Source organism: Microtus pennsylvanicus, chromosome 17 (genome assembly GCF_037038515.1).
Source record: "Microtus pennsylvanicus isolate mMicPen1 chromosome 17, mMicPen1.hap1, whole genome shotgun sequence".
NCBI classification, from domain to species: domain Eukaryota; kingdom Metazoa; phylum Chordata; class Mammalia; order Rodentia; family Cricetidae; genus Microtus; species Microtus pennsylvanicus.
Window position 1 is genome coordinate 34,569,142 of NC_134595.1, and position 19,834 is coordinate 34,588,975.

The 19,834-nt window shown below is 46.7% G+C and overlaps 1 protein-coding gene across 1 annotated transcript; it reads right to left on the reverse strand.

The window, feature by feature from the left end:
• Positions 1 to 4,577: 4,577 nt before the first annotated feature.
• Spata3 (spermatogenesis associated 3) lies at positions 4,578 to 18,857 on the reverse strand. Its single transcript, XM_075951305.1, has 3 exons — positions 18,053 to 18,857; positions 8,934 to 9,077; positions 4,578 to 6,663 (listed from the first exon to the last, which is right to left on the reverse strand). The coding sequence occupies exons 1-2, from the start codon at positions 18,849 to 18,851 to the stop codon at positions 8,962 to 8,964; spliced, it is 915 nt and encodes a 304-aa protein (XP_075807420.1). The 5' UTR covers positions 18,852 to 18,857; the 3' UTR covers positions 4,578 to 6,663; positions 8,934 to 8,961.
• Between the last annotated feature and the right edge of the window lie 977 nt (positions 18,858 to 19,834).

A 19,834-nucleotide genomic window follows, 5' to 3' on the forward strand; every position in this document is an offset into this window, starting at 1 on the left:
TTTTCTGCTTCCCTCCCTTCCACTCCCCTCACATCCTACCCTCTCTCATGATCTCCATGCTCCCAATTTACTCAGGAGATCTTGTCTTTTTCTACTTTCCGTGTAGATTAAATCCATATATGTCTCTATTAGGGTCCTCATTGTTGTCTAGGTTCTCTGGGATTGTGATTTGTAGGGTGGTTTTCTTTGCTTTATGTATAAAAACCATTTAGGAGTAAATACATGTGATAATTGTCTTTTTGGGTCTGGGTTACCTCATTCAATATGATGTTTTGTAGTTCCATACATTTGCCTGCAAAATTCAAGATGCCTTTATTTATTTTTTCATCTATGTAGTGTTCCACTGTGTAAATGTACCACATTTTCTTTATCCATTCTTCAGTCAAGGGGCATTTAGGTTGTTTCCGGGTTATGGCTATGACAAACAATGTAGCTATGAACATAGTTGAGCACATGTCCTTGTGGCATAATTGAGCATCCTTTGGGTCTATACCCAAAAGTGGTATTTCTCGGTCTTCAGGAAGGTTGTTCCCTAACTTTCTGAGAAATCGCCACACTGACATGCAAAGGGGTTGTACCAGTTTGCACTCCCACCAGCAATGCAGAAGTGTTCCCTTTGCCCCACAACCTCTCCAGCATAAGTTGTCATCAGTGTTCTTGATCTTGGCCATTCTTACAGGTGTAAGATGGAATTTCAGAGTTGTTTTGATTTGCATTTCTCTGATGAGCAAGGATGTTGGGCATTTCCTTAAGTGTCTTTCAGCCATTTTAAATTCCTCTGTTGAGAGTTCTCTGTTTAGGTCTGTACTCCATTTTTTTTATTGGGTTATTTGTTCTTTTGATGACCAATTTCTTGGGTTCTTTGTATATTTTGGAGATGAGATCTCTGTCTGATGTGGGGTTGGTGAAGATCTTTTCCCATTCTGTAGGCTGTCATTTGTCTTATTGACTGTGTCCTTTTCTTTACAGAAGCTTTTCAGATTCAGGAGGTCCCACATATTGTTTCTCTCAGTGTCTGTGCTGCTGGGGTTATATTTAGGAAGTGGTCTCCTCTTCCAGTGAGTTCAAGTGTACTTCCCACTTTCTCTTCTATGAGGTTCAGTGTGGCTGGCTTTATGTTGAGGTCCTTGGTCCATTTGGACTTGAGTTTTGTGCATGGTGATAGATATGGATCTATTTTCATTCTTCTACATGTTGATATCCAGCTATACCATCACCATTTGTTAAATATGCTTTCTTTTTTCCTGTTTATATTTTTTGCCCCTTTGTCAAAAACCAGGTGTTTATAGGTGTGTGGACTAATATCCGGGTCTTTGACTTGGTTCCATTGGTCCTCCTGTCTGTTTTTATGCCAATACCAGGCTCTTTTCTGTACTGTAGCTCTGTAGTAGAGTTTGGAGTCATTGAATTCTAATTTTAGCCATAGTGATTCAATAAGATACATGGGGCTTTTCCAATATTTTTTTGTATCTGTGGAAGTTTGCTTTGTTACCTAGTATGTGGTCAGTTTTTGAGAAGGTTCCATGAAGTGTCGAGAAAGTATATTTTTTTATGTTTGGATGGAATGATCTATATACGTGTGTTAAGTCCATTTGATTCATAACTTGTTAGTTTCCTTATTTCTCTGTTAATTTTCTGTCTGACTGACCTGTCCAGTGGTGAGAGTGTAGTGTTGAAATCTCCCACGATTAGCGTGTCGGGTTTAATGTGTGATTTAAGCTTTAGTAGTGTTTCTTTTACATATGAGGGCTTGTACTTGGGGCATAGATGTTCAGTATTGAGATTTCCTCTTGATGGCTTTTTCCTGTGACTAATATGAAATGCCCTTGTCTCTTTTTAGTTTGAAAAATCTATTTTGTTAGATATTAGGATAGCTACACCAGCGTGTTTCTTAGGTCCGTTTGATTGGAAAAATTTTCCTCAACCCTTTACTCTGAGGCAGTCTGTCTTTGAGGTTGTGTGTTTCTTACTGTATGCAGCAGAAGGATGAATTCTGTTTTCATATCCAATCTGTTAACCTGTGTCTTTTTTATAGGTGAGCTGATTTCATTAATATTAAAGGATATTAATGACCAGTGATGGTTAGTTCCTGTTATTTTAGTTTTCGTTGTTGGTAATATTTTGTGTTTTTCCCTTTTTTGGGATTTGCTGCTGTGAGATCATCTATTTTCTGTGGTTTTTTTTTTTTTTGGATGTTGCTAAGTTCCTTGGGTTGGAGTTTTCCTTCTAGTACTTTGTATAGCACTGGGTTTGTGGCTAGGTATTGGTTAAATCTGGTTCTGTCATGGAATATCTTGTTTTGTCTATGGTCATTGAAAATTTTGCTGGGTACAGTAGTCTGGGTTGGCATCCGTGGTCTCTTAATGTCTGTATAACACTTAACCAGGACCTTCTGACTTTCATTATTTCAATTGAGAAGTCAGGCATAATTCTGATAGGTCTGTCTTTATATGTTATTTGGCCTTTTTCCTTTGCTGCTCTTAAAATTCTTTCTTCTTCTGTACCTTTAGTGTTTTATTATGTGGCGAGAGGACTTTTTTGTTGTTGTTGATCCAGTTTATTTGGTGTCCTGTAAGCTTCTTGTATCTTCATATGCATATCTTTCTTTAGGTTGGGAAAGATTTCTTCTGTGATTTTGTTAAATATATTTTCTGTGCTTTTGAGTTAGACTTTTTCTATCCCTATTATTCTTATTTTTGTTCTTTTCATGGTGTCCCATATTTTCTGGATATTTTATCTTAAGATTTTGTTAGATTTAATGTTTTCATTGACTAATGAGTTTATTTCCTCTGTTGTATCATCAGAGCTTGAGATTCTCTTCCACCTCTTATGTTCTGCTGTTTATGCTTGTATTTGTGGTTCCTGATTGTTTTCTCATAATTTCCATAATTCCCTCTGTTTGTGTTTTCTTTATTGTCTCTATTTCAGTTTTCAAGTCTTGAATTGTTTCATCTGTTTGATTGCTTTTTCTTGATTTTCTTTAGGGAATTTCTTGATTTCTTCCTATATTTTATTTGTCTTTTCCTCCCATACCTTTGACAAAATTTTTTATTTCCTCTTTAAGGCCCTTAAACCTTCTCCTGCATTTATTTTTTAGGTCATTTTCTTCTGCTTCATCTATATTCGGGTGTTCAAGTCTTGCTGTTGTAGGGCCACTAGTCTTTATTGGTGTCGTGTTGCTCTTTGTGGTGTTGAGTGTGTTCTTACCTTGTCTACCATCTTTTCCTCTGATTGGTGTAGTTGGGGCTGTGTCTCTGGTGATCAATCTTCCAGGTGCCAGGGGATCTAAGGCTCAGAAGGTTACTCCTGGTGGTGTAGTCAGGTCGATAGTTTCAGATGCCCTGGAAGTCATATGCGTTGCTCTGCTCCCATAGAGGTTGCTTGCTTGGGGCTGATCCTGCTGAGGCAGCTGCCTTGGGCCTGCTCAGGCAGAGGTCGCTGGTTCAGGCCTGCTCCCTCAGAGGTCATTCCCTTGTACCTGCTCCTGTGGAGGTTGCTGCCTCAGGCCTGCTCCAGCTGAGGTCACTGGCTCAGCATAAATGATTATTTTAACACTGACTATAAAACCACTCTCACAACTAAACATTTATTGTCATTCCTTAATAAAGGATCTAGACAGTGGGCCAGTAGAAAGGTTTTTGTTTGTCTAGAGGAGCACCACGCTCTGGTTAACTGAACGGCTAGGCAGTGTGGAGTCTTCAGAGCACTCACAGTTCTGGTAGACGAAGCTGAGATGGTGCAAACACTTCAAAAAATTTCTCACCAAATCAATTAAGCCTGTGCCCACCCTAAAACCCAGCAATTTCTTTTCTAGATGTTTAAACGAAATGAAAACGTTGCTCCCATTAAAAAAAATTACACAAGCATATTAAATTTATTTTAAGAACCCTAACTTGAAAAAATGACATTATATCAGTAGCAGAAGAATGAAGAAATAGATTGTGACACACTTAGAAATAAAAAGAGAACAACTGCTACATATAGGACTGAAATATAAATTCAAAACGTTGTGTTGCTGAGGAGAGGCAACCTGAAATGGCCCTATCCTATAGCCATACTGATGAATATCTTGCATATCACCATAGAACCTTCATCTGGTGATGGATGGAGATAGAGACAGAGGCCCACATTGGAGCACTGGACTGAGCTCCCAAGGTCCAAATGAGGAGCAGAAGGAGAGAGAACATGAGCAAGGAACTCAGGACCGCGAGGGGTGCACCCACCCACTGAGACAGTGGGGCTGATCTATTGGGAGCTCACCAAGGCCAGCAGGACTGGGACTGAATAAGCATGGGATAAAACCGGACTCTCTGAACATGGCAGACAATGGGGGCTGATGAGATGCCAAGGACAATAGCACTGGGTTTCGATCCTACTGCATGAACTGACTTTGTGGGAGCCTTCCCTGGACCTGGATGGAGGGGGGCAGGACCTTGGACTTCCCACAGGGCAAGGAATCCGGACTGCTCTTCAGACTCGAGAGGGAGGGGGAGAGGAGTGGGGGGAGGGGGAGAGGAGTGTGAGAAGGGGGAGGAAAATGGGAGGCGGGGAGGAGGCGGAAATTTTTTCAACAACAACAACAACAACAACAAATAATAATAATACTAAAAAAACCCGTTGTGTTTAATAAAAAGCAGCCAGACTGAAGAACCCATCTATCTTGGTTTCTAGAACAGGCCTGTGGCCAGCATCATCAAATCAGTCAATGCCTCAGGGACAGGGTAATGGGCAGTCATTACAGAGGTGCTGTGGGCAGTTTCTTTTAGACTGGGGGAGGGGGAGGGGAGGACAACCAATAAATGCATGGGGAATATAAGGTGATCTGGTTCCTAGCGGCTTGCAGCCCCACCGGGAGTCTGTGGTCAGGCATCGAAAGTCAGTCTGGGACTAGAGATGTGTCTCAGTTGGTAAAGTGATTGTCTAAAATGAGAGAGGTCCTGGGTTTGATCCCACGTACTGAATAAACCGTGCATGGTGGTGTAAGCCTGCAATTTTAGTGCTTGTGAGGTGGAGGCAGGGAGATCCATTCAAGGTCTCCTCAGGGAATGTGGTCTCCTCCTACAGAGGGGATATGGGATACATGAGACCGTCCTGGAAGACACGGCCAGCCTGGGATACACGAGGCATCGAGGGAGACTTAAGAGAGAGAGAACTACTTGTGTGGGCGAGCGGCTCCAAGTATAGCTGTGTAAGCCTGTGTGCTGGGCAGAGGGCTGGTTTAAGCAGGGTCACGGGTTTGCCAAGTTGTCATTTACAACAGAAGAGGGTCTAATTAATATACCAGGGAAAGGAGTTTGTCTTTGGTCATAGGAGTCGGGCCTTGCGGAGGTAGTGGTCACAGGGTCTCTGAGATCTGTGGGATTCTTCATATCACACACAGCACAGGGCAGAAACATGATCCTCCTGGGTCCCTTGTTCTGCATTCTTTAAGAGCCTGACTTCTCAGAGAACGTTTCTATGGGCTCAGGGAGGGAACCCCAGTTCCGATCACTTGTCCCCTCAACTAGTGGTGTTTGCTGGATCACCTTAAAGATTCACAGGCTCTGGGGACTTCCTGTAACTAACTAGCCTGACCTATCCACTCAATTCTATCCACTGCTCCAGGAAGAGCAGTCCCCTGCCTCACTGGGGGCAGTCTGGCTAGATTTCCCTCTTGGCCAACTCTTAGAGGAACAGCAGGTTCTTATCCCACCCTTACCTGCCCCACAAGGCTTGGGCACGGCGTTCTCTGCCATCTACTCTTCTCTGTCTACAGGATTCCTCTCCTGAGGATGCAAGTACAGCCATCTCCCTCTTGGTAGGCCGCCATCAACAGTAGGTAGCAGCGGCTACTCACTGTTAGTTTTCTTTTGGGTGGGATTATTCTGACGGTGTCTACTGCCGTCTTCCAAGGTGGCACCAGCAGGGTCTGGCTCCAGCTGCCTGCGGAGGCCACTGTCTCCAGTGCTGTCTGTCTCCCTTCCAAGTAATACCTGCCTCTTCCAGGAGTATTTGCTGGGATTACTGTAGACTAAGATTCTACCTGACAGTTTAAGAATTAGAAGAAAAAGCCACCCAGCACTGACCAGAAGTAGTCACAGGGTGTAAACAGATCAGGACCCCATCACAAGTAATGCTGAGAGGGGCCATTTCCTAGAGATAGCCCTGCTAGGTTCAGGGCCCTTGCCTCCCAGGACACAGGCTTTTTACTAGCTTGTCCCTCCTGCCCTTGTTGACTGGCCTGATGTGCGGCTGACCAGTTAAATTAGGCGTTGAATTGAGCCTGGTCGTTCTTGCTTTTAGAGTGAGAAAAGTAGAAACACATTGTCCAGTTGAATGTGTGCAGTGTGGTTCTCCCTAGTGAGAGGCCAAGCCAGGAATGGTAGGTTCCTACTCAGACTGAAACATCCTCAAGGCTCTTACCTCCATGACTGGGTGCCGGATCCAACTTTTATATTTCTGAGTAAAACACACTGAAGACAGATTTCTACCTGGGTCTGGTGGCACACACCTGAAACCCTAGCATTCTGCAGGCTCTGCTAGGAAGATTAGGAGTTAATGGCTATCCTGGACTACGTAGGAAGTCCTTGTCTCAAAAATAAAAAAATAAAATGATGAAAAGAGACAAGATATTTTTCTTTCTCTATTTTGGTGACAAGTGAGATCCTTTGATGGACACTGGATCTGTAAGGAAAGATAAATAATAGGTAAGTGACACAGTTATTAGCTTAATCAATCTCTTGCCGTCTATCTAGACAACTTTCCACTTTAACAGTCTTCCCTATGTGGGTTCAACAACTAAATGCTTTTTGTAAAAAAGTCAATCATCTTAGAATTCAAATTCCTCCTTTTCTCCTCCTCTTCTTCCTTCTCTTCCTCTTCTTTCTCTTCCTCTTCTTTCTTCCCCCTTCCCTCTCCACCCATCTGTCTCTGCATGTATGCAGATTGACATATATGTACAGAAGGCAGAGGTCAACACGATGAGTCTTCCTCAATTGCTTTTCTTCTTATTTTGAGACAAGGTATAGTCTCTCGCTGAACCTAGAGATCAGGGATCGACTAGACTGACTGACCCGAGAGCCCTAAGAATCCTTCTGCCTGCAAGTTTCCAGCATCGGGATCACACTGTTGGTTCTGGCTTTTTACATGGGTGATGGGGATTTGAACTTAGATCCTCATGCTTGCCAGGCAAATACTTCACTTACTGAGACATCTCGCCATTACCAGTTTTTAAAATTCAGTCTTCCCAACAAGAGAGTTCTGCTGGTATTATCTCCACTTAACGGGAAGAGAATGAGATGCCAGAAACTGCCCCAGGCTCCAGGCACTGGATGCCAAAGGAACATCTAACCCTAAGTCTGCATGCTTGCAGAACCCATATTTCTAAGCAGTGATGCTGCAAGAAATCTCACAGATGAAATGCTTGCATCCTTTATGTGGCTAGTGCCACTGTCATCCCCACCCTGGGGCATGGCCCTGAACAGGGCACCTCTGAGTCTCTCTCTTTGACTCCTCATGTCCGTGGTTTTCAGAGAGAGCTGATACTCTCCACTAGAGATAACACTGACAGAGAAGTTAAGAACATGCATCTAACACCGAATCCAAACAGCACAGTCTAGACTGGAGATTGTCACGTTAACTCCAAATCCAGCAACTTTTCTGGTGCCATGCTGGTATGATAACAAAACACAGCAGACGCCAACTATCTCCCTCAAACTCCTGCTCACTCCCAGCAAGAAGAGGGAAGCCAAGGCTCTTAGGTGCTGCATGCGCTATTTCCTGGAGGGCAGGGTGGTTTACTATTCCTCAGATAACTCTTGATTGGACATCAGGAGCTCTGGCAAAATGACCCCCACTGGGGCCATTTGCAGGATTTGGATATTTAAATATTTTAAGCATTGCTTCACAGACCTGTGTTTGACTTCAGTTATCACCCATCCACTCCTATGGATGATAGACGGCTCAGGGTCAGGTTGAAATATCTCCCTTGGCTCTCGCTCCCTCCCTCAACCATCACTTTTAAAGCATTCATTGATCAAGACCTAGCTATTGGGATGACCGTGGGTGCTCTTGGCGATCACTTCACCCAGTTCCCTTCTCAGCAGATGCATTGGCTCTTTGAATGGTAGATTTTGGCTGCTGATGACCAAGGGCTACTCCTTCCTCCAGTGGCTGGCACTCAGGATGAGGAACTGATTTTTCCACCAAGACCCAAATTTGCTCCCTACACCCCTACAGTCCCATACTGATCGAGGGGCACAGGGACATGGAAGGAGAAGCCTTATGTCTCTTGAGGGAGCGGCTCTATTGTACAAATAACATTCTGGGGCTCCATGGAGCTAGGTTGAGGCCTTCCCTTCTTGCTCTTGCCTTCCCACCCACCTTGGCTTTCTCCTGAGAGTACTTCCTTAAGGTATCGGGTGTATCCAGTCCTTGTTTCTGGCTCTGCTTCTGGGGCTCAGGGGGCTCAGGTGAAACGGAATGGCGTTTGAAGACATCCCCATACTCAGAGATGGTGTGATATAAGGAGCAGGAGAGATCACACACATTCCAAAGAACCTTGTGGAACAGGCTGGAGGACATTGGTGTGAGTGGAAACAGTCACTGGAGTTGGGGGGTACACCGAGGGAGCTAAGCCACCAAAGAGAGGTAGGACTAGAGATGTTGAGAAGGGTAGCCAGTTTTCTTAAACATTCTAAGAAAGACTGCAAATTGTGAGCAACCTAACCCCAACCATGCTACTTCTTTCCATAGGGCTAGGGAAGCCATAGCAGGGCAGGGGACGAGAGAGAAGGTAGGAGTTTGTCCTGATGGTTCTCATAAATGGTCCCGGGACAGCCTATCTTGAGTCAGGAATGAGTTGCCTAGATGATGAGCTTTCCCTGACAGGCTGAAGGCCTAGTCCACCTTGAGATAGCTCTATCTAGAGGAAAGAAACACGGAGATCCTCCTACCTGCCGGACCATGGGCCTGGGGTTCAGTTCACAAGGATTCAGCGATGAAGTAGGCAGCTCCCAGGGCCCCCAGTGACACAGCAACAGTCCCGAGAGTCTGAAGTATGTGCGTTACGGGAAGTGCAGTATTTCCTTGAGGGTTTTCTGCAAAGCACAGCAGGAAGGGGGGTTGGGGGAGAAAAGTTTAGTGTCTGTGTCCTGGAAGGAGACAATGGAACTTAGAGGGTCCCATCGTCCTTCTAAAGGAAGGAAAGGGTATCCTAACGAGTGCCCCCGCCCCTTCCTTCAAAGCTTCCAGCAAGACCCCTGGGGCATGAAGGTGGGCTGGCCTAGGCCTGATGCCTAGAGGGGTGATAGGATGAGGGTGGTCCAGACCATGATGTGCCGGGCCAGGTACCAGACACCCCCCCCACTCAACGTCCCCTTTAAGCTTCACAACAACTCTCGGAGGCATTTCAGAGACATTTAGATATCAGGAAAGCACAGATTAGAGACACCCTTGCAACCACTGGGACAGCAAAACAGTGTACTAGTAAATGGAAGACATCCCGGAAATGAAGCAGCCCGTCTGAGAGGAAGCTGACCAAAGCAGGGATCCTTGTCTAACATGAATGCCTATTTTAAGTCCTCTGAAAAGGTAAAGACTGTGGACGCAGTCTTTCCCTTGGGAAACGAAATAAAAACCATGAGTCTCTCCCTGGCCATGGGATCCAGGCCTCTTTCCCTCGCTTTCCTAAGTCTGAATGTTGTTTTGTTTTTTTTTTCTACAGCTTAAAAGACCCCTCCTCTTCATCTTAAGCAGTAGAGGACCCCAGGACGCTTTTGGAGTTGGCTCATACACTGGGCACACAATGCTGTGGACCCTGACATGGCGCTGTCTTAGTCTAAAATTCCCAGGCGCCCTCCTGGACCCAACACTACGTGTTTTGTGTAGAGGTTTCTAAATGCATGTGTCTTAGCTACCGCCCGGGTTGAACACGTCGGAAAGGTGAAGATCTTGTTTAGGTGACTCTCATAGCGCCTAGCATCCAGCTAGAGCAGACTTTGATTCTTTTTACCCATGGGAACCCAATCACCACCTGGCAGCAGATGGATGGGACGAGATTGACTAGCTGGTATCTCTGATACCAGGCATGTTCTGTTCCCTAGAGCAGCCCCCCCCCCCCCCCCGTGTGTGTGTTTCATATTCTGCAGGAGAGGGAGCTGGCAAGGGTAAGGAGAGGAGAAGAATGTGGGACAGTGAGCCGCACTCCTGATGTAAGATAGAAGGCCTCCACGTGGAAGGCCCTTTGCCAGGGGCTTTTGTGACATCTTGAGCACAAGTGGGACTGATCATCTGGGTAGAGGCCCCTCTCTTAGCCCCAACAAGTAACCCAGCAGCCCTGCAAGAATGAAGACATCTTCAGTCTGGTCTTAACATGGACGAGGGTCTTCCCATGAGTGACAGTGGCTAGATACATTTCTGCTGAGGAACATCAAGGCAAAGGTGATGCCATGATGGAGGAGGGGCTGGCAATAACAGACCAGTCTGGAACATATGACCCTTATGGATGTTCGTGGTAACAGCACGGCATACTCTGAATGGGGCAGGTTTTGTTATTATTAGTAGAAGGGGCGTGTGAGTTATAATCAGGTTTATCGATGAGTTCCAGGGATAATTCACATACAGTGTGCTAAATAGATGCTCCCTATGTATGGTATGAACCAAAAAAAGGAAGCGAATGGACAACCAACATGTAATCATAAGGCTCCCAGGTGACTGGAGTTTATATATATAGGCTAGGTGGAGGGGTGCTCTCAGGAGTGAGGGCTTCTGTGGAAAAGAGAAAAGGTACCACAAGAGTCTGCCCACGAAAGCAGAATTGGATATTTAGAGGGGAAAGCTTTCCTTTGGAAAGACCTATGGTTTCTGAAGGAATTTATTACACATGATTGCTACTAAGGTCTGAGGACGGAGCCTGGCCCTGGGAACTCTACGCTCAAGGCTTTATCCCTCCCACTTGCTTGGGAACCTGTAGAAGGTGAGAAGGTTTGGGAATCCTCTCCCCGGCATGGCTTGCCAGTCCCGAGGCAGGAGGACATCGAAGATGCGGTTGTGACACAGCCCCTGACGACGCATACAAGCAGAGCTGCCAGGGCAGGCCATACAGGAACAGGAGCGTGGAGCCACATAGGTCAGAGGCACTGCTGGACAGAGAACGAGAGAAATGAGGGCGGCACCATGTTCCTGGGGATGGGGCCCAGTCTTGAGGACAACCCTAGAAGTCACACGCGGCAGCTGCAGTGTTACCACAGGAAACCCCAAAGGTGTGAGATTGAACGATAAGAAGGCAGCTAGCCTACAGGGCTGTCCCTTCTCAAACACAAGGGGGACAGCCCTGGCTGTCTTGGAACTCGTTCTGTAGATCAGGCTGGCCTCAGAGATCCTGCCTTTGGCTCCCGAGTGCTGAGAGCAAGATCTCTAACTTTTAAGTCAGTGGAAGTCCTTCCTATGGAACTGGTAGGAAGTGATGCGAGCAGGCGATGGTACTGCCCATGAGAGGCTGCAACGAGAGTCCTGGAGTTGGTGTTGTTTTATTTCATGTACGTCGTGGGCACCAGTTTATCCTGAAGGCAAACATTACATCGCTTTATTCCTGCAGAAACAGTTCCCTAATCCTACCATTTCTGTGTTCTTCTGGGACCTGACTTAGCAGAACTGGAAGATGTTACCCTTTGTTTCTGGCCAAGCTGGTTTTTAGTGGATAATTCCAACTGGGTTTGACAAGGGCTTCAGTCTTCAGTGCTGTAAAGCCGGTTAGTCAGCCAGCAGGTTCAGTACACTTCCTGCTTAGTCTGTCTATAGAACACATGGTTTTCTTGGAATGGGGAAAGCAAGGATTCTACAAATAATGCTTTTATTTTTCAGCTTAAAAAGTTGAAATTGAGATATAACTCTCCAAGTCCTTTAATTTACTATTAGTGTGCTAGGTGACTTTAGTATGTTTGTGAAGTTGTGTGACCATCACAACTATATAGCTTTGGGACACTTCCATCTCCTGAAGAAGAAACCTCACCCTATCATCAGACACCCCCACTTCTCTCTTTCCTATCCCAGGCAACAGATTAACCTATTCTGGGCATTTTGCAAATGAAATCAAACAATATATATTAACTCTTGGGAGGATTGGCTTCTCTAGACTAATATTTTAAGGTTCACTTGTGTTGTAGAGGTTATCCATAAAGCACATAATTTTTCCTTTGCAAGTAGTGTTTCATTGTATTCTGATATTTTATACCACATTTAATCACTACCCATTCATCATGTGGTGGGCACTGGATTGTTTCCAACTTTTAGCTATTATCAACAGTGCTGTTAGGACGTTCACATACAGGTTTCTGTCTGGGTGTGGTTTTAATTCTCTCTTGTGGATACTCAGATATGGAATGGGTCACATGGTAACGTCCAGCTTGCTTCCCAGGAATACCCATCTCACTCTACAATCCTACTAACAGTGTATATTCTGAATTCTAAATCTCCAACATGTTATTGTCATTTTTAATGATGTCACTGTAACGGAGGATTGGTACTGCTTTGAGTCAACATTATTTTGCGTTAAAAAGGTATGGTTATAGAAAGTGACATTATATATTTAAAAGTCTTCAGCCCCTATTTCCAACCTTTCTGCCTGCTCTTTCTCAGAGGGGGACTATTCCCTGGGAAGCAACATGAGGTGCCCACTATAACCTCAATGAACGTGACGGTGAATCTCATCAACTTGACTGGTTGGAAAACGCCAAGGTTGTCTGTAATGCGCACCCCTGGGTGCATCTATTAAGTGTTTCTGGAGAAAAATTAGATCTGTGGAGGCTCTGATCTAATGAACGGATTAATCCCTTCCATGGATTCACAATGTAGCCTTATTGGGAGTTAATAAAAGGTAGGAGGTGGAGCCTAACAGGAAGATATACCAGGATACGTCTTTGCAGGATATGTCTGTCCTTCTTGTCCTTCCTTTCTCCACTTCCTGGCTGCTTTACTCTGAGCTATTTCTTGCCATGATGCAAGGATAACCTTAAAACTGTGAACCAACATGAATAATTCATCCTTTTGGCTGTTTCATACATTTGGTCACAGTGATGAGAAAGTTAACAAATGCCGTGGGCCTCCTCTTCACCCCTTCAATACCCCACTGCCTTATAAGTGACTGCTTCAAGACTTAAAAGATTGGCAACAGCACAGTTTGCCTTCTACTGGTGACACCAGTTCTGAGGTCATCATCCAGAAATGTTTGTCTCCATGGTTCATGCTCACGTCACATCCAACCACCACAGGTCAAGGACGTGGTGTTTAATCACAGAGGCATTGGTGTCCTGGCAAGTCCTTGGATTTAGAACTCTCATTAACTTTTGACTCAGACTGTCTTAGGATTGCTGTGGCCCACAGATCGTGGCCTGCTCAAGGACACAGAGCACCCCGTCGCAGCTCAAGGAAAGGTCAGAGAAAGATGTGCTTCTTGAGAGACTAGCTGGTTTCTTGGCATTGGAAGGTTAGCTGTGGTTAAGGGTAAGGATTCTGGAGTCAGAATAGAATGAAGTCCCCTTTTCAGCAGTACCAACGGCTACTCCAGGGCCTGTTAGCTAGTTTAAACCCTGGTTTCCTTATCTATAAAATGGGCAAAGAAATAATACCATCCCTGCAGTATCATCAGATAAGATGATTAAGTTAGTTGGCTGAGCTTGAGTGCCAGATACTGAAAGAATAGCCTGCGGGCAGTTTGATTGGCTATCGCCATTGTCTTTAGCAGTCTGAAGCATCCCAGCTCCACTTTAGTCCCCTTCATACTGTCCAAAGTTTGGCCTCTCATTGGCTATCCAAGCAGATGGGGATCGCTTTTTGGCAGTCAGCCAGCGGTTTAATTGTAGACAGAGCTGATGGCTACAAAATGTTATTTTGTTGTTGTTGTTGTTGCTTTGTTTGTTTTAAACATTGATCAGATTCTTCTCTAGTCTCTTCTGTGGGAAAGGTTGACAACTTAGCAAACAGAAATACAGGATGCTTATTTGAAACACATATACTAACATTATGTGGTTTATCTGAAGTTAGAATTTAGCCAGGAATCCTGGATGTTATTACACTATCCTCTCTGTGGGTTCAAGGTCAGACCTCTTGGGACAACATGGAAAAACTTTTCTCCCATCTTCCACCTGATAAACAGGAAACCCCAGTTCTCTCAAAAATTGTCGCCTCACTCTGGGCTATCTTCTTTGTGCTAGTCAGGTTTCTCATGAGAAGAGCCCGACAAAAATGTAGTCTTAAGGCATATGACAGCCTCACTTCTTCTAGACAGTTTGTCTTTAATTTCTAAATAGTTGTTGACTGATTGCTAAGGAGAGAATCTCACCATAGAGCCAAGTTTAACGTTACTATGTATTCATAGTAACCAGTGAGACCTCGGATGTATGGAATGACAAAACCCAGGAATTCTGGCCTCTCTGGTAGTTACTCCCCCTTCATCCTTCATAAACATGGCCTCAGGTAACATACTAACTGTACACCAACATCATACAAGAACTGGGGTCTGGGACCCCATCAGCGAGAAGGATAGAAGTACTCAAACAGGAAGTCCGCCCACCTGGTTTCCTGGTTTCCCAGCTTGATTTGGGTTCAACCTGTGCAGGTAGCAGGCATGGCGTCGAGGCCCGGCGTTCTGCAGCTGGGAGAGCTGGGGGTGAAGGCGGTTGCAGTAGAGGTTCAGGGTTAAGTTGTGGTGGGGTGGGCTCCTGGCAGGGCTGTGGCTGCGGCGGTGGCAAGGTGGGCTCTGGGCATGTCGGTGGGGTTTCCGAGCTGGGAGGCTGTGAGGAGTCGGAGCTAGCCGGCCGTGAAATGGAATCCCTGCGGCGCCTGGAATCGGACTTTTTCTTCTTGACCTTCTTCATGGTGATCCTTCTAGGCTAACACGGAGGAGCTACATGGAGCTGTGAATTTCCTGGCTTCCTCCCTAGGGAGGTCGTCTCCCTTACCTGTACGGCTCTGGTCTTTGACTGGAGCAAGGTCCCCCAGACAAGAGTCACCCATACCTCCTCCTGTGAGGTCACAAAAGCCAGGGTGGATCCCAAGGCTAGGGCTCTGGCAGTCTTCACTGGATCATCTTGTCTCTTCCAGGACTTCTCGCCGGAACAGGCAGGGGGCAGCAGCAGCCCTATCTCTTCAGGGCCTGATTAAGACAGTGGGCCTAGGACAGCTGGATCCCCTTGGTTCTGTGACTAGAGCACCAGTTTGGGGCACCTTTCCACTGCGTGTTCCTGGGTCCACGGGAGACATTTTGGATGGAACTCTTAGCTCTGTCACTGGTTTCCACATGTCTGTCCCCAAACACAAACATCTATGGTCGCCATTTGTTTAAGTAAGTTTTCAGGGAACTTTTCTGAAGATTTGGCTTCTTTTAACACTTTACCTCCTAGGGCCCACTGCCTTCTGTCATCTCTGAAATTCCTTCTCCTCCTCGTCCTGGGAGGGGACCAGGGACAGTGTGTGTGTGTGTGTGTGTGTGGTGTACATGGGTACGTGTGTGTCTGAATTTTTATATGAACCCTTGAATTTGACCAAGAATTCTACTTTAAGCCAACTCACAGAAAACAGATAATTTCTGAAGCTCATTACATTCGTGAAACAGATGTACTACCTCCCAAGAGCCTGGATGGGTCAAATAGACCATGAATCTTCCTCAAAATCAACAATGTGACTTTCATTTTAGGATGGAAGCGGGAAAGGCATTTTGAAAATACAGCCTAAATGTCACCCACCACAGCAGAAAATGTGCTCTTCGTGAGAGACAGAACTTCCTCAGTTAACTAGGTAAGCTGTGTAGGTAAGTGACCTGCCCTACCCAGAGTCCCACAACTGCTGGGGAGGGGAGACCTGACACAGGTCAGGGGAGAGGTAGCAAGCCAGTTTCACACCAAGGCCAGACCAGATGTCAATAATGAAATGAGAGGATTGACTTCAGGCTTCTAGAGCCAGCAAAGACTTTGCCAATTATATTATTATTATTTTATGAAAAGGATACCGAGGTTTAGAGAAGTTAAGTTACATGCAAATGCCTCTTCACCCCCAGCTGATTGTTGGCACACTTAGGACTAAATTCCAGTTAAGGGTTCTTTTTCTTTGTGAATCTAGCAGGCAGATTATACAGGCTTTGAAATTAACGAATTGAAAAAAAAAGTTTATTGCATGAAAAGATTGAAGAAAGGTATGGAGAATTAGAAACTTGAGAAACTTGGATCAGTGGCATCGGTGTGTGTGTGTGTGTGTGTGTGTGTGTGTGTGTTTGGTTTGGAGTAAGAGGGTCCAGTGGGCAGGTGGAGGCTTCCTCAGGGCAAGAATGATGGACCAGTTGAGGGGATGCCATTCAGAACCAGAGAGACTGGAAGTCTGAATGATGCTCATCACTGCAAGATATTAATGGAGGATCTCAGCCTGGTTTAAGCCAGTTTCTCAACCTCAGCCATGATTGATGCTGAGTTGAGTAATGTCTCCCTGGGGAGGCTGCGCTGCGTGTCATAGAAAATTCTCCATCCTCTCTGGTATTGACTGGTCAGCACCCCTCCATGATAACTAGAAACATCTCTGGGTGTGGCTAAATATCCCCAGAGCTTTGAGGAGGTGGCAACGTTATTCCTGGCTGAGAATAACAGGGGCAGGGACTTATATATGGTAGAATGTCCTACTAGCCATACAACAGCTATTCCATTTCACCCGAAGAGAGGCCACAGGGCACAGGACACACAGGCTTGGGTTCCTGGGAGATGGATGGCAGAATTCGGACTGGGGAATGTTTCTCCCATTAAGGAGAAAATGCGTGGTTCAGAAGCTGGGAGAAGTCTTCCTCGTTCCCTGCCGAGAGCCTGGCTCCTCTAGAGAGCAGTTAGTGCAGCTGCCTCCTTCTAGCTTTGCTTAGCCAGCAGGTTTTATACAAGCTGTCGGAGTTGATAGTGAAAGTTATAGGACTAGCACAGGGAATCGCTCTAGGCAGAGTTGGGAGACTCCCTACTAAGAGGCCGTTGCCAAAGACGGACTAGGATTTTTGTAGTCCCCCCCTGAGAGGCACAATCGGAATGACCCACGGAGCGGGGGGGCTTTTCTTAACCAGGCACACTAAAACTATCCATGTGAAACATAGCCCTGTCAGTGGCTATTTAGGAAAAGAATGGGTTTAAAAGGTTGAGGGGATAGGTAGTGAGGTGACAAGGTCTTAAGAGGGATCATACCCTATCCCAAAGTGATCATACCCTATCCTTCAACTGTCCCTGAGGTTCTGACCTTTCAGTGTGCTCGGGACACGAGAATGAGTGTGTCCCCATTTATTTCGAAGCTAGCCTCTTGGTGCTGAATATGGCACCAAGCAGCCCTCCATCCTTGAGTGTCACGCGGGAGGGTAATTGGTCTAAAGAGAGGGAGCTTGGCCACTAGCTGAAAGACGGCAGAGCCTCTGTAACGGGACACCAAGGCTTCTGCGCTCAGAACGCTTTTCTGGTCTCTGCGCTGTCCCCAAAAGGGGCTTCTGGAAACAGAGTGCTGGAAACTCATGTTAAGAGTCTACTGCTCAAGGACCCTAGGCCTCAAATTAGCCCCCAGGGCCACAGGGAGGGTATTAGGGGCTTTGAGTAAAATTGCAGTTTTAAACCAGTTAACTCTCCTGAAGTCCCAACCTTAGAGGGCTGTTGTGAAGCCTGGAGGTGAGAGCCCTTCACACAGTGGCTGGCTCACAATAGGCTGTTTTTATTGACATTTTTATCCCCTGAAGGAGTTACAGGAGATAGGAGCCCACTAAAGGACCTGGGAAGGGCACATCCCTGGGTTTGGAGAGGAGAGGGTGGGCTATTATAGATCCCACAACACCGCATCATGGTTTCTCCTAAGCTGTGGGTAGGGCAGATGGGTGGGAGAGGTGACCCCTCCGGGTTAACTTGAACACTTCAGATAGTCCCAGCCCGCACATTTTGGGAAAAGGACGCTGGTTTATTACCATCCAGATTGCACCCCAAACTTCTGGAGGTGTCAACACGGGGCAGTGAGGTCAGGGATTTGCCCACTTCTCGGGAACAACAGTCCCAGTCTCCACCCTCGGGCTCCTCACCATCCGTCTGGGTCTGACGATCCACTAGGGGGCCCACGTGCCCCTGACTGGCAGCGCGCTGAACGTCCAGGACACCCTGGGAGCGGCTGGGGCAGAACACTGCTGTGTGCACCTCGACCCCTGGATTCTCCGAAGCGAAAACGCTGCAGAGCAGGTCCTCCAGACGGCGGCGCGACTCTGCCTCCTCATCCGGCCGCGGCTGCACGAGGATCCCGAGGAGCGCGGCTGGCGGGCGGCGGTCCTGGGCGCGCACCTGCTGCAGGAGCAGCTGCAGCCGGGGCAGCTGCGTGTCCAGCGCCGACGCGTGGCACAGCACCAGGAGCAGCTGCTTGCCGGGCTCCGAGCCTACTTCGGCAATCTCAGCCGTCTCCGAGCAGGAAGCCCGGTTTAGATCTCGAGATGCCTCGTAATCGGGCGAGTCCTTTTCATTGAGATTCGAGAGCTGCTGCTTCTCTGGCTTTTCCGGCTTCTCCGGCTTCTCCGAGCGGCGCTTGTATTTGGCGGCCGGGGCTTCTGGGCTGTCTGCCAAGCAGTTACCGGTACGCTTGAGTCCCCGCCTGGTACTGCTGGAACTACTTTGGCAGTCAGTTGCTTGGCTGTCGGCGGGCTCAGCATTCGGATCCGTCGGAGGCTGACCCGGAAAGTTCTGCAGGGTCGTGTAGCTCTCTTCCTGCTTCAAGAACTCTCTTATTAGCAGCACTCGACCGCGACCCGAGATAGTTTGATTCGGGGTCTCTGGTTGAGCCTCGACCTTCTTCTTCGGGGTCCTTGAGGGCTGCTCCCCAGGCCCCTGTTCCATGTTGGTCCGGCTCCCTTGCCCCAATGGGCTGGGACTTCTGTTGGCCAAATAAAAAAAAAACGGCCTTTCCTTGGAGCATGTCACAATACCCCTCGGTCTTACAACCTCCTGCCGCAGGCAACCAAGGGCCTCTAACCCACTAATCTTCTAAACATGGGGAAACTGATGTTGGATGCTGGGATAACACACACACTGACCTTGGGGTCGTGTGTGTGTGTGTGTGTGTGTGTGTGTGTGAGGTGAATTCAACAGGCACATCTTTGCAGGCAGAAGGATGGACTCGCTAAAGCCTCCACGTAAAAGGAAGACACTTTAAAAACAGTGGCTGCGGACCAGATGTGGTCTTCACAGGACACAACCACAGAGACTCGGATTCTAGTAGTGGAGTAATTTGTTCCTTTTGTTAATTTTCTTGTAAAAATGAGCCTTGAAATTTTTTTTAAATATAAAAGCAAAAACAAGCCAGGCGGTGATGTTGCATGCCTTTAATCCCAGCACTCAGGCGGATCTCCATGAGTTCGAGGTCAGCCTGGTCTACAAAATGAGTCCCAGAACAGCCAGGTTTGTTTTACAGAGAACCCTTGTATCGGGAAATTATACATATGTATATTTACTATATATATATAATCAAAGCTCATAGTTATAAAACCCAGAGCTGAAATCCCACTAAAAAGTCCAAAGTCCTAGAGGGCAAGTCTAGGCAAAGCCAGAATGACCTGCCTTGGCTGAGCCAGACTAGACAGTGGTGATGTTTGCTCCCATCCTGGAGACTCAGCTACACTCCAGCCAGACTCCAAGACCCTTCTGTTTAACTGAGCAAATCTGAAAGGTACCACCACAGCTGGCCTTTTTCTAGGGAGCTGATGAAGTCCTGAGCGTGAGGGGAGACTGAGGTTACCATGGCAGCAGGAAGCCTCACCTAGGTTTCCATTTTCGCTTTCTAATCCAGTTGTATATGAAGATGGCCTACATTGGGGCAAATC